Below are 14,875 nucleotides of genomic sequence, written 5' to 3'. Positions count from 1 at the left end.
TGGTAATTTGAATATTGTCATGGAGCTCTTCAATGACTTACTCAGCCAAACCAGAATTTCTAATGACTTTCGACTCTTGGAATATGTACTTTTTTTAGTTTAGTGAAATAAAAAATCTTAAGATTTCCTGGTTAAACATTTAAAACCACAAAGTTTGGTCTTCTGCCACCCCTATACAACACAGGTGACTTTGCCCAAGTGTTGACAAATCTTTGAGTGGGTTACCCACTAGCAGAGACCAAAGGATAATACTATCTTGTAAGCAATGACAGCAGGCTTGTTAAAGAAAACTTAAGTTTTTGTTGGTTTCACAGGAAATTGAATACTTGACAATTCTAACAATAGTAGACAAAAGAGCTCTTCCCCCCCGCCCCCATCAAAGAGAGACTTCCTTAATTCAAATGGAAATGTATAGGTGCTTTTCTGTAACAGGCAGCTTCCTGCTATCTGATAATAAAATGATCCAAATGCTGGCCTGTCCTCGTAGCTGGCTTTCTATCTCAGACCAGCGAAAATCATCTCTCGTCTCTAGTGCATTGCTACTCTGTCAGCTCTTCCATGTTTGTAATACTCAGGTTTTCTATGCTTGCCACTTCTACTTTCTGCATATACCAACCCTCAAGAGTATTTCTCCCTCTGTCGTGTAGCTGTTTAAAATCTTGAGGGCTTCTATAATGAAAGCTAGTGGAAACAAGACATTCAAAGTACAAATTTCATACATCAAAGAGTTTTAAAGATTTAGATTCATGAGCTTATGAAATCTTATTTTTAAACTACTTTACATGTTTTAATATGTAAATTATAAAAGCAAATATTTAAATATTTTTATTTGTTAATGTAAGTATACAGTTTCTTAGAATTGAAATTATTACAATTCTAGTAAATGCTATCCTTTTTGTTTGTTTTTAAGGTACCAGTATTTTTTGCAAATTAAACAAGACATTCTTACTGGAAGGTGGGCTCTTTAAATTTCTTAAAAATTTTTTGTAATGGACTTTAAAAATACTTTTAAAATCTGTATTAAGTAATTCATGGTCATTGCAAACAAATTATTTAAGAAGGTTACATGTAGTGTGAATTCCTTTCATCAGATAAGTTTATTAATAGTTAAAATCAAATCACATGAAACTTCAAGTGTGATTGTTTAACAAATTATAGCACTTTTGAAATTACTATGCTTAACCTTCGGTTATGTATTTTTGTTTTGTTTTATTAGATTACCCTGTCCTTCTAATACTGCTGCCCTTTTAGCTTCATTTGCTGTTCAGTGTAAGTATCAGCCCATTTTTAGGTCAAATAGCATATAACTGTGGTTTGTGTTGCTGGTACATTGGCTTTAATGTGGGAGTTCTTTACACATGTTGCTATATAGAAAATAGTGACAGCAGTGGAAATGTAATGAAATCTCCAGTTAGTTAGCAATTACTATGATTTTTGAAAAAAATTACCTCTGAAATTGAGACCAAGAAGAATGTTAAATGGATTGCTGTAGCTTGCTTAAGTGGTTATATTAGAAACATAAGTATTTTACATCCAGAAATAGAATTAATGGCATTGCTGATTTGACTATAATAATTTAAAAATTTGTTTATTAAAATGTGAATGTTTTCCTTTCATTATTAGCTGAACTTGGAGACTACGATCAGTCAGAGAACTTGCCAGGCTACCTCTCAGATTATTCTTTCATTCCTAATCAACCTCAAGATTTTGAAAAAGAAATTGCAAAATTACATCAGCAACACATGTAAGAGTTTTTTAGTTTTTTATTTGATAAACTTCTTAATGGCATTCTTTCTAGAGAAATGTTTGAAATTCTAATATGATGGCTGTGTTTAATATAGAACAATTACTGTTACCTAAAATAACATTATTGTAAACAAATATAGGTGATCTATGCTAAAAAATGATTTCATAGAATATATGAAGCTCATTTTCATTTCTATTAAGAGCCATTAAGCTATCTGTAAACAGATATTTATTTGCTATTGTGTAATAGTCTAAGTAATTTTAGAATATAAATAGTATAGTCACAATATAGAGATCAGTCTGCTTAGTAATTCTTTCTCAGTTTCTAGGTATAAAGGACTTGATTCTCTTTGGTAGTGAGCCAAGAGGAGAACAGGAACTCTATATAATACTAAATTAATTTTTTAAAAATATTTCTTTAAAAACAGTACAGGTTGAACATCCTTAACCCAAGAGTCTGAAATTCAGGGAGCTCTAAAATTTGAAACTCTTAGAGCACTGACATTACACCACAGTGGGAAATTTTGCACCTGATCTCATGTAATGGGTTTCAGTCAAAATTCGGTGAAAACTTTGTTTCATACACAGAATTATTTTAAATATTGTATAATATTACCTTCAGGCTATGTGTATAAAGTGTATATGAAACATAAATTTCATGTTTAGACTTGGTTTCTGTCCCAAGATATTGCATTAAGTATATGCAAATATTTCAAAACTTGAAAAAATCTGAAATCTGAAACACGATCCCAGGCATTTCAGGTAAGAGATACTTAACCTTATCAATATTCGTTCATTAACAATATTCATTCAACTTTGATTTTTTTGTGTGAGTATAATTTTCTATATTATTTTTTTCAAAAGAGATTTGTTGCCTTGAATAGAAAGTAATATTGTTTATTGGTTCAGAATTCAGTTGTGCTTCAATATACGATTCAGAACACTCAGGGAAAAACTAAGGCAGTGTTGCATGTTGGCTAAGAGTCTGAACTAAAGAGCCAGACTGCCTGGTTTGAAATTCTGTAAGATTACTTACTATGTTATAACCTTGGCCAAACTGCTTTATGCCTCTTCTTCTCTGTTTCCTTATGTAAACTGGGGATAATAAAAGTATCTATCTATCTCTGGAGTTATTGTAGGTCTTAAATGAGTTTATATACATAAGGTTCTCAGAACCATACATAGCACATTGTAGGCACTGAAGAAATGTTAGCTGTTGTTATTATTAAGAAAACTTACTTTCTTTTACTAGTAACTCATGTATCTAAAACAGGATAACAAACCATGGCCCATTGAAACGGAGTCTCTCTCCGTCGCCCAGGCTGGAGTGCAGTGGCGCTATCTCGGCTCGCTGCAAGCTCTGCCTCCCGGGTTCATGCCATTCTCCTGCCTCAGCCTCCCGGTAGCTGGGACTGCAGGTGCCCGCCACCATGCCCGGCTAATTTTTTTTATATTTAGTAGAGATGGGGTTTCACCGTGTTAGCCAGAATGGTCTTGATCTCCTGACCTCGTGATCCACCCGCCTCAGCCTCCCAAAGTGCTGGGATTACAGGCGTGAGCCACCGCACCCGGCCCCCATTGCCTATTTTTATATGGCCCACAGTCTAAGATTGTTATATATATTTTAAATGGTTGCAGAAAATCAAAAGAAGAATAGCATTTTGTGTCATGTGAAATTTTATAAAATCCAGTGTTCATGAATAAAACACTTACTGGAACACAGATGCCTTCATTCATTTATATGTTGTCTATGGCTGTTTTTGCACAATGGCCAAGCTAAATAGTTGCCACAGAGACTGTATGTCCTAAAAGCCTACAATATTTACTGTCCAGCCCTTTGCAATAAAAGGTTTGCTGATTCCTGATCTAAAATAGACTAATGACTAAGAGTTTTTAATGGACTGCCTAATGTGGTGAGGGGGCTATTTTAGTCTAAGTAAATTCCATTCATAGTGAAAGTTATACATACAGCATATCAGAATCAAGAGTTTGAAGATAAGCCAGATTTTTTAAATTTACCGATAATAAAAAGACTCTTAAGGAAAGTCTTATTGATTATATATTTCTGTTGATTATATATTTCTATTTGGTTTAAGTAAATGATTCATCAGATCTTTAAATGAAGAAAAATAGAAGTATCCACTTTAACTGGAGGGAGAATATATTTAATTTAATTTTATAGAAATTGGAAATGTACTGCTTCTTTTGAGGAGTCGTGTTATGATCATGCATTAGCGGGCTGTTGGCTCCTTTTTCTAGTAGCATTAGTGAATAGAAAGTTTGTATCTTTGTTTTTGTAATTTGCTGCTTTTGCTCTGCTGTAGTCTGATAATAACAGATAACTACGGTTGTTAAAACTATATGTGAAATAGGAGTAAATCTATTTTTAAAGGCCTTACATTTAGAGCAGTGGTTCTTCAACTTGTGTTTATAAGAATCACTTGGTATTCTTGTTAAATATAAACAGTTTTGACCTCATCCTTTCTAAATCAGACCCTACAGAATAGTCTTCTTAAACCATCTGTGATGAAAGATGATTTCTTCCCCCCAGCTGTCATTATTGTGTTACTTATATTTTGTAGAATATAATAAAAATTAATTACTAGAAAAATAAAGTGGAGAAAGAAAACAAAGACTAAAAAATACAAGTCCTCATTTGTTTGTTTTTTTTGTTTTGTTTTTTACTGTTAGATCTAACAGATATTACCCAGGCAGATTGCTATACAAGCCTCCAACACTCAGGTTCCATACTGTGAATCAACTTCTGTCTGTGCACCACACTCTGAGAAGCACTGCCCTGGAGGTTGGCTTAGAATCTGCAGGTTTCAGAGATACCCTGTGTGATTTAAATGCAGATATGGTATATGAACCAAATTTTGAGAAATACTGCTTTTAAGTTATATCTAAAAGTGAGGGGTTTTGTTATAGTCATCCATATAAATAGGAGCTTTAAAAACTTGGTGTATTCTTGTATTTCTAGAAAATAAGATAGTATTCTGGAAAATAATAATTTGGGTTACTGAAAGTGTGCCCTCCAGGTAAGTTAGAGGAGTAGTCCTGCATGTTGTTTTGTAGATTGAATTAGACTGCTCAGTTTTTTTCAGATAAATAGCCTTTTTCTAATTTAGCCATATTTGATTGATTGATTGATCTAATTTTTAACTTAATGATGTCTTTATAGAGGCTTATCTCCTGCAGAGGCAGAATTTAATTACCTAAACACAGCACGTACCTTAGAACTCTATGGAGTTGAATTCCACTATGCAAGGGTAAGTGAAGAAAACTTACTTCGATGTTGTTGAGTTAGGCTCTGTTACTCAGTATAACATTTTTTAAGATTAGATAACAAATGGAATTTGATTGCTGCTGACATAGCTGGACTGAAAATTTCCTCTGAATTTAAGTATTTTCACAATAACTTAAGATTCAATTCCTGAATGTGAAGGATGGTTAATGTGGATTCTTCAAAGTAGTGTTTTATATGTAAAGATATTTTTACAGACCATAAGATATAGTATCTTTAGAATATTTATTTTAAAATATAATTGTTAAGCTATAGGAAAAGTGGCTTTTGTATATTTTTATAATAATGACCATTAAAAATGTTCTCACATCACTGAGGCCTGTATTAGTGCACTTACTTTGTTTTCATCATTTAATAGCACTATTATGAGTTTTTATTTATAAAGCACAACATGGAGCATATTAACATATTTTTATCTCTCCCCGCTCCCTGTATTGAAGTGGAATTTATAGTCACTGACTTTTTCTGTATTATACTGTGTAACTTCTTTTCCCTTGTGTCAAACATTGCTGCATTTGAAAAACTGGTAACCTCCTGGCATAAGCATATTTGTGAGTGTTTATCCTGTATTTGTGTGTTTCCTCATGTTTTTCTTGAGTTCTTTATCAAAAGTACTTGGAGTACAGCTGTTCTATACCCAGCGAAAAGTGGAATTATAATCATCAGTTGAGTTGGTGATAGCGTTTATCTTCTCTTGGGAACGAGTAGTTGAGCCTAAAAAGGATATCAGCCTGAAAGGGAATTCAGAGCCAATATTTTTCTTAGATAATTATTTTCAATCATTTTAATACACAGACACTCACAGGTACACAGATAGTTGTTGAAGTACCCAAAGTTCTACTTCATGTAATGGTTTTATCCTTTAGGACCTTACCTGACCATGTTCTGGGAGAGGAACATTAGTTCTTATGTTTCACAAAGCTTATGTCAATCTTTCCTTTAACAGACCAGATGAGTTGCTTTCCTCAGATGATTTTATCTTGTAATTCTGAGTGTTACTTGGAAATCTTTTTGTCTGATTCCATTTAAAATGTGTCTGTTAGAAACTTTCAGCTTTCTTTTTTTCTTTCCTTCAACTTTTAAGTTCAACTTTCTGCTTTCTTTAAAATATGCCCCTTTATTTTCCTTCCTTATTTAGGGCCTATATCTTTTGAACATGATTCTTAAAAATGTAATGTACTGGTCAGTATTTGTGTAACTAGTTTGTTTTTTATTATAATAAAGTTTAAAACAGATGGAACTTGAAATATATGAATTAAACTATGGTGAAAAATAAAAAGGGGCCGGGTATAATGTATCATGCCTATAATCCCAACATCTTGGGACGGTGAGGCAGGAGGACTGTGTGAGCCCAGGTGTTCAAGACCAGGCTGGGAAACATAATGAGATCTCATCTCTACAAATTTAAAAAATGACCTGGGCATGGTGGTGCATGCCTGTAGTCCCAGCTACTCAGGAGGCTGAGGCAGAAGGATCAGCTGAGCCCAGGAGTCTAAGGCTTCTGTAAGCTATGATCATGCCACTTCACTCCAGCCTGGGTGACAGTAAGATCCTGTCCTTTCTTCTAGTATTTTTATAGTTTTGGGTATTACACTTAAGTCTTTAATTGTCTTGAGTTGATTTTTGTATATGATAAGAGCTAGATGTCCAGTGTTCTTCCTCTGTATGTGGCTATCTGATTTTCTCAGAACCATTTATTGAAGAGAATATCCTTTCCCCAATGTAAGTTCTTGTTGACTTTGTTGAAGATCAGTTGGCTGTAAATATTTGGCTTTGTGTCTGGGTTCTCTAGTCTGTCCTATTGGTCTGTGTGTATGTTTTTATATCAGTACTGTGCTGTTTTGGTTACTGTTGCCTTGTAATATATTTTGACATTGGGTATTTTGATGCTTTGTTCTTTTTGCTCCAGATTGCTTTGGCTATTTGAGCTCTTTTTTTGTTTCTATATGAATTTTAGGATTTTTTTTTCTAATTCTGTGAAGAACAATGTTGGTATTTTGATAGGGATTGCACTGGATCTGTAGAGTGCTTTGGCAATATGGTCATTTTAACAATATTATTAGTTCTTCAGTTCCAAAGGCATGGGATTTTTTCTATTTGTTTGTGTCATCTTAAATTTTTCATCAATGTTTTGTAGTTTTCCTTGTAGAGATCGTTCACCTTCTTGGTTAAATTTACTCCTAGGTATTTTTTGTAGCTATTGTAAATGGGATTGCCTTCTTGCTTTCTTTCTCAGCTAGATCATTATTGATGTATAGAAGTGCTGCTGGTTTTTATGTGTTGATTTTAACTGAATTTATTTATGAAATCTAAGCATTTTTGGTGGAGTCTTTAGGTTTTTTTAGATATAAGATCATATCATCAGCAAAAAGAGGCCATTTGACTTCCTCTTTCCCAATTTGGATACCTTTTCCTTTTTTCTCTTGCCTGAGTGCTCTGGCTAGGACTTCCACTACTATGTTGAATAAGAGTGTGAAAGTGGGCATCCTTGTCTTTTTCCATTTCTTAGGGAGAACAATTTCAAGTTTTCTGTGTTCAGTATGCTGTTGACTTTGGGTTTGTCATATATGGCTTTTATTATTTTGAGGTATGTTCCTTCTGTGCATTTGTTGAGATGTTGAAGTTTTCAAATGCTTTTACAATGTCTTTTGAGATGGTCATATGGTTTTTATTCTTTATTATGTTCTTGTGATATATCATGTTTATTGATTTGTGTGTGTTGAACTATCCATACATTCCTGATATAATGTATTGTATCTGATTGTGGTGTATTATGTTTCTAACATGCTGTTGGATTTGGTTTGCTAGTACTTTGTTCAAGATGTTGGTGTCTGTGTTCATCAGGGATTATTGGCCTGTAGTTTTCTTTTTTCTAGTTTTTGCATCTTTGTCTGGTTTTGGTGTGATGCTAATGCTGACCTTATAGAATGAGTTAGGAGAATTCCCTCCTCTTCAGTTTTTTTTTGGAATAGTTTCAGGAATGTTATTACATCTTTGTGTGTTTGGTGAAATTCAGCTTTGAATCCATCTGGTCCTGGGCGTTTCTGTGTTGGGAGACTTTCTTTACTGATTTCAATCTCACTACACATTATTGATCTCTTCAGGTTTTCTATTTCTTCTTGATTCGGTCTTGGTAGGTTATATGTTTCCAGGAATTCATCTCCTCTAGGTTTCCCAGTTTGTCAGCTTGTAGTTGTTCGTAATAGTCTCTGATGGGCCAGGCGCGGTGGCTTATGCCTGTAATCCCAGCACTTTGAGAGGCTGAGACAGGCGGATCACGAGGTCAGGAGATCGAGACCATCCTGGCTAATGTGGTGAAACCCCGTCTCTACTAAAAATACAAAAAAATTAGCCGGGTGTGGTGGTGGGCACTTGTAGTCCCCACTACTCGGGAGGCTGAGGCAGGAGAATGGCGTGAACCCCATAGGCAGAACTTGTAGTGAGCCAAGACATGCCACTGCACTCCAGCCTGGGCGACAGAGCAAGACTCTGTCTCAAAAAAAAAAAAAAGTCTCGATAATCTTCTGTATTTCTGTCGTATCAGTTGCAATGTCTCCTTTTCATTTCTGATTTTACTTATTTGGATATTCTGTCTTCTTGGTTAGTCTAGCAGTTTATTAATTTTGTTTATCTTTTTGAAGAACCAACTTTTCGTTTCATTTATCCATCATATTTTTTATAGTCACTATTTCATTTATTTCTGCTCTGATCTTTGTTATTTCTGTTCTACTAATTTTAGGTTTGTTTTGTTCTTGCTATTCCAGGTTTTTGAGATGCATTGTTAGACTGTTAACTTGTAATCTTTCTCCTTTTTTTGTGTAGGCATTTATTGCTGTAAACATCCCTCTTATCAGTGCCTTTGTCGTATCCCACAGGTTTTGCTACGTTGTATTCCATTTTCATTTGTTTCAAAGAATTTTTTATTTCCATCTTAATTTCTTAATTGACCCAATGGTCATTTAGAAGCATGTTGTTTAACTAATTTGTTGAGACTTGTTTTGCAGCCAAACATATGGCCTATCTTGGAAGGTGTTCCATGTGCTTATGAAAATAATGCATATTCTGCATTGTTCAGTAGAATGTTCTGTAAGTGTCTGTTTGGTCCATTTGATCTAATGTTCAGTTTAAGTCCAATGTTTCTTTATTTTTTTTCTAGATCTGTCTAATGCTGAGAGTGAGGTGTTAGGCCCCTACTATTATTGTATTCCAGTGTGTGTCTCTCTTTACATCTAGTAATATTTGTTTTATGAATCTAGGTACTCCAATGTTTGGTGCATATATATTTAGAATAGTTATGTCCTCTTACTGGGTTGATCTCTTTATCATTATATAATGACCTTCTTTGTCTTTTTTTTTTTTTAACTGTTCTTGAAATAATTAAAATCTGTTTTATCTGATAAAAGTTGGGGTACTCCTAACTTTTGGTTTTCCTTTGTGTGGAGTATTTTTTTCCATCCCTTTATTTTCAGTCTATATGTGTTTTTAATGAAAAACTGAGTGTCTTTTAAAAAACATATAGTTGAATTATGTATTTTAATCCATTCAGCCTTTTTGTGTCTTTTAAGAGGAGAATTTGATCTGTTTACATTCGAAGTTATTGGTATGTGAGGTTTTGTTCTTTTCATATTGTTAATTGTTTTCTGGTTATTACATGTATTCTGTGTTTCTTTTTCTCCTATAGTTTGTTGTTTTGATGGGTTTCTGTAGTGATACTGTTTGAGTCCTTTCTCTTCCTCCTTTGTATTTCTTTACCCGTTAAGTTTTATACTTTTGTGTGTTTTCATGGTGGTACAGGTTATCATTTCACTTCCAAGTTTAGGACTCCCTTGAGCATATCTTGTAGAACTGATCTAGTGGTATAGAATTCCCACAGGATTTATTTGTCTGTGAATGATTTCATTTCCCTTTCATTTATAAGTGATAATTTTGATGGATATAGTATTCTTGAGTGGCAGGTTTTTTCTTTCAGCACTTTCAATATGTCATTCCATTGTCTTCTGGCCTATAACATTTCTGCTGAGAAATTCACTGTTAGACTGGTGGGGTTTTCTTTATAGGTGATGAGACACTTCTGCTATTTTTAGGATTTGTTCCTGAAGTTTGACTTTAGACAGTCTGATTATAATGTTCCATGGAGAACACCTCTTTACATTATTATCTGCTTGGGGATACAAATTACATGTAAATTTGGTCACTTTATCTTGCCTCAAATTTCAGGAAGGCTTTGCTCATTCTTTTTTCATCTCTTTTCTGTATTTTTGTTTGACTGGATTATTCTGAAAGACCTGTCTTCAAGTTCCAAGATTCATTCTTTGGACTGATGTAGGCTATTGTTGAAGTTTTCCAATGAATCTTGTATTTTTTTCAGTGAATTCTCCAGTTTCAGTTTTTGTTTGTTTGTTTGTTTCTGAGATGGAGTCTTGCTCTGTTGCCCAGGTTAGAGTGCAGTGGTGTGATCTCAGCTCACTGCAACCTCCGCCTCCCAGATTCAAGTGATTCTTGTGCCTCAGCCTCCCCAGTAGCTGGGATTACTGGAGCACGCCACCATGCCTGGCTAATTTTTGTATTTTTAGTAGAGATGGGGTTTCACCACGTTGGACGGGCTGGTCTCGAACTCCTGACCTCAGGTGATCCACCCACCTTGGCCTCCCAAAGTGTGGGATTACAGGCATGAAACAGCTTCAGAATTTTTATTAGGTTCTTTAAAAAAATATCTCTTTGGTAAATTTCTCATTCATACCCTGAATAGTTTTCCTGACTTATTTGTATTGTTTTTCAGAATTCTCACTGAGCTTTCAAGTCAATAATTTGAATTCTTTGTTTCATGCTGGGATTTGAAATTTTCTTTTTGATTAAGATCTATTGCTGGAGAATTATTGTATTCTTTTGGAGATACCGTATTTTCTTGCTATTTCATGTTTCCCGTGTGCTTACATTGTATCTGTGCATCTGGTGCAATAGTTGCTGCTGCTTATATTTGAATTTGCTTTTGTAGGGGAGGACTTTTTCCTGAAGATTTATCTATGGTTCAGGTTGAGTAGAGTACATAGACTTCGATTCTGGCTGCATGCAGTAATATCGTCTCATTTATAGATATTGTAGATATAGCAGTGAGTAAAGTAGATAAAATTGAACCCTCCCAAAGCTTGCATTCTGTGGGGCAAGAAACAAAACTATAAATGAACAATTATGGGTATATCAGAGTATATACTATTTGATTCCATTGAAGTTCAGTAACTGGCAAAATACCAATCTATATTGATAGAAGTCAGAATAGCAGTCAGTTCTGGAGGAATGTTTATTAACTGGGAGACTCATGAGGGAGCTTTCTGGGTTTTTCAAAATGTTCTATATATTGGTTTGTGATGGTTATGTTGGAGTGTAAATAGGTACGTGTATGTATGTGTGTAAAATTTTGAGTTGTACATTTAAGAAATGTGCATTTTACTATATAGTACTTCAGTTCTTTTAAAAAATTAAGTAGGTCATATGTCAGATATTGATAGATGCTATGAAGAAAAGTTAAGCTGAGAAAGGGGAATTAAGACAAACAAATGAGGGATCAGGGAAGGTCTCACTGAGAAGGTAAACAGATGTGAAAGAGCTATGCAAACATCTGGGAGGAGATTATTCTAGGCAGAGGAAAGAGCAATGAAATAGTGTATATAGCAGTTCAAATAATAGCTAAGAGTTTAGTATGGCTTGTGTAGTGCGAACAAGGAGAGGAGAGTATTAGGAGATGAGATCAAAGCAGACAAGAACTTTATAAGACTTTTTTTTTTTTTTCCTGTCTTTCTTTCTTTTGAGGCAGAGTCTTGCTCTGTCATCCAGGCTGGAGTGCATTGGTGCAATCTCAGCTCACTGCAGCCTTGGTCTCTCGGGCCCAAGTGATCCTCCCACCTCAGCCTTCCACGAAGCTGGGACCACAGGCATGTGTCACCATGCCTGTTGAATTTTTTTTTTTTTAAGTGGAGATGGAGTCTTGCTGTGTTGCTCAGGCTGGTCTCAAACTTCTCAGCTCAAGCAATCCTACCTGCCTCAGCCTCCCAAAGTGCTGGGACTGCAGACATGAGCCACCACATCTTTATAAAACATTTTAAGGACTTTGGCTTTTAATTATAATCAAAACCATTAGAGAGTTTTGAGGCAATAAAAGACATGTTGTGAATTTACATTTTTAAAATATAACAATGACTTTTGTTTTGAGAATATACTATAAGATACTAAGGGAAGAGACTCTTGGAGTGATCCAGGTGAAAGGTAATGGTTCTTGTAGTATTGGGGTGGTGGACAGTAATCAGATTTTGAATATATTTTGAATATGGAAGTGACAGCTTTTACTCATGTGTACTGGCTATGGGTGTGAGAGAAAAAGGATTTGGTAATTATTCCAAAGCTTTTGGCCTGAACTTTTACTAAGTTGGGAAAGACCTGGGAGAAGCAGATTTAGTAGGAGCATAAGTCAAGAATTTGTCTTGGGACATGTTAAATTTGAAGAGACGTAAATCCTCATGAAAGAGGGGTAGGCAATTCCATTTATGGACCTGGAGTTGAGAGGAAAAGTCGGGACTAGAAATAATACATTTGGGAATTGTTAGCATATAGTTAATAGTTAATCATGAAATGAGAGCACTGAGGGAGTAAATTTAGTAGACACTGAAGAGAATAGGTCCTCAAAGTTGGAACACTTCAATGTTTAGAATTTGAAGAGATGAAGAAGAGCCAGGAAAGGAGACCAAGAAGGAGCAGCCATTCAGAAAGGAGAGCCTTTCTTTCTATCAAAGACACAAATGTGTGTCTCTGAAGCCAAGTAAATCAGGAGCAGTCATCTTTGTCAGATGATGCTGTTAGGTCAAATAAAATGAGGACAGAGAACTGGATTAGAAAAGCGGAGGTCACTGGTGACTTTTCAAGAGCAGTTTTGGAGGTGCAGTGATGGCCAAAGAGTGATGAGAGAATATGAAAAAAAAAAACAAAACTGAGAACAGTAATTTTGAGGACTTTTGCTCTGTAGGACACAGATAATAATAACAGGAAACACCTATATAGCGTTTACTACGTGCCAGCCATCCTTCTTAGTGCTTTATGTATTAATCCCATTTAATCCTTACAACAGCCTTGTGAGGCAGGAGTATTATTATCTCCACTTTACAGATGAGGAAAATGAGACACGGAAAAGTTAAGTAATGTGACCATATAATCCCTATTTCTGTATTAAGAGCTAATTTATAGCTTCTTTCCAAAACCTCATTTTTAACCTGCATGTATTTGAAGACTTTTTGACAGATCCATTAAAATAATCAAACAATTTACAAATGTAATCTCTTGGAACAGAGAAAGGAACTCTTTTCTCAGATTGGAGCTATACATATGACTTTATCCATGTCACTCTACTGTACTCAAATCACATAGTGGTTTTCCATAATTCTGATGTGTGCTTTCACTCATTGTGACGTAGCATTATTTTATTTTTAGTCAACCATCTTTCTATATCAAGCATCTTTATGAAAGCATAGATAGGTCACTAATTGTTTTCATTTTCACTGAATAATTTGTTTGCATTCTCTTACTCCATTAGGCCTATAGAAAGCATACAAACATTTTTTTCATCATTAATGAATGTGTAAGCCTTTATGCCTAACTACATTAAAAATAGACAGACATGAAAATTTTAAACAAATGATATATTAGAAAAGAACATACTGCTACAGGATAAAAGAAAATAATTTCAACATATATTACAGAAAATTTTTTAATATTCATGTTTTATAAAGAGTTTCCCAAAGGAATAATTTTTTTAAAACTTGTAAGTAGAAACATATGGCATACAGATACAATAAACATTTCACAGGAGAAATATTGATGACCAATATTACGCACTTGTCACTAATAATGAAAACAAGGAGATACCAATCTTATCAGATTAGCAAAAGTTCAAAGGATTAAAAATAACTATTTTTTGCCTCAATATGGGAAAGTGGACACTCTAATACGTTGTTGAAATATAAATTTGTACAAATCTTTTGGGGGGCAAATATTAATATGAATATAATCTTTGCTCACTTCCATTACTGAAACTCCATTCTTTAAAATATTTATAGATGTGTTAGAAAAAGTTGTAAAAAGATAGAGGAAAATATACACCAAAGTGTTAATAGCGATTATCTCTGGGAATGAGGGAAGGAGGCAGGGAAGGTGATGAGGGGAGTCTTTGACTTCTTATTTGATATTTGAAATTGTTGTATATTGTTTTGAAATTATTTTATAATTAAAAGTAATTAAGAAAATTAACGGCTGTCTCCACTGCGTAAAATTAATGTTGTTCTTATGTACATCATAACATTGAGTGGGTTTGAGTTATTGTACTGTTAACATGTGATAGTAGAGAGGTCAGAACATTCAAGTACCCTAGGTAATTAGTTTGTGTATAGTGTAGTAGTCTCCAAAGAAAGGAGGAGATGTTGGGAGGCCGAGGTGGGTGGATCACCTGAGGTCAGGAGTTTGAGACCAGCCTGGCCAACATGGTGAAACCTCGTCTCTACTAAAAGTACAAAAATTAGCTGGGCGTGGTGGTGGTGGAAGCCTGTAATCCCAGCTACTCAGGAGGGTGAGGCAGGAGAATTGCTTGAACCTGGGAGCGGAGGTTGCAGTGAGCCAAGATCGCTCCACTGCACTCCAGCCTGGGCGACAAGAGCGAGACTCCATCTCAAAAAACAAAAAAAAAAAAACAAAAAAAAACGCTGGGTGCAGTGACTCACGGCTGTAATCCCAGCACTTTAGGAGGCCGAGGTGAGCGGATCACGAGGTCAGGAGATCGAGACCATC

The 14,875-nt window shown here is 34.9% G+C and overlaps 1 protein-coding gene across 6 annotated transcripts in view; it reads left to right on the top strand.

Annotated features, from left to right (window-relative positions):
- PTPN4 (protein tyrosine phosphatase non-receptor type 4) overlaps positions 1 to 14,875 on the top strand; it is a 225,799-nt gene that overhangs the window by 119,873 nt on the left and 91,051 nt on the right. For 4 of the 6 annotated variants that reach the window (XM_055262390.2, XM_055262386.2, XM_063631299.1 and 1 more), the window contains 4 exons: positions 911 to 955; positions 1,217 to 1,269; positions 1,624 to 1,744; positions 4,928 to 5,015. In XM_055262390.2, the coding sequence (XP_055118365.1) occupies positions 911 to 955; positions 1,217 to 1,269; positions 1,624 to 1,744; positions 4,928 to 5,015 (307 nt within the window). The remainder of the gene's footprint in view (positions 1 to 910; positions 956 to 1,216; positions 1,270 to 1,623; positions 1,745 to 4,927; positions 5,016 to 14,875) is intronic. The other 2 variants (XM_063631301.1, XM_063631300.1) reach the window with 1 other exon arrangement.

The sequence above is a fragment of the Symphalangus syndactylus genome, chromosome 22 (genome assembly GCF_028878055.3).
Source record: "Symphalangus syndactylus isolate Jambi chromosome 22, NHGRI_mSymSyn1-v2.1_pri, whole genome shotgun sequence".
Taxonomy (NCBI): domain Eukaryota; kingdom Metazoa; phylum Chordata; class Mammalia; order Primates; family Hylobatidae; genus Symphalangus; species Symphalangus syndactylus.
Note: the sequence above shows the minus strand (reverse complement) of the source record. Positions and strands in the feature narration are given on the sequence as shown.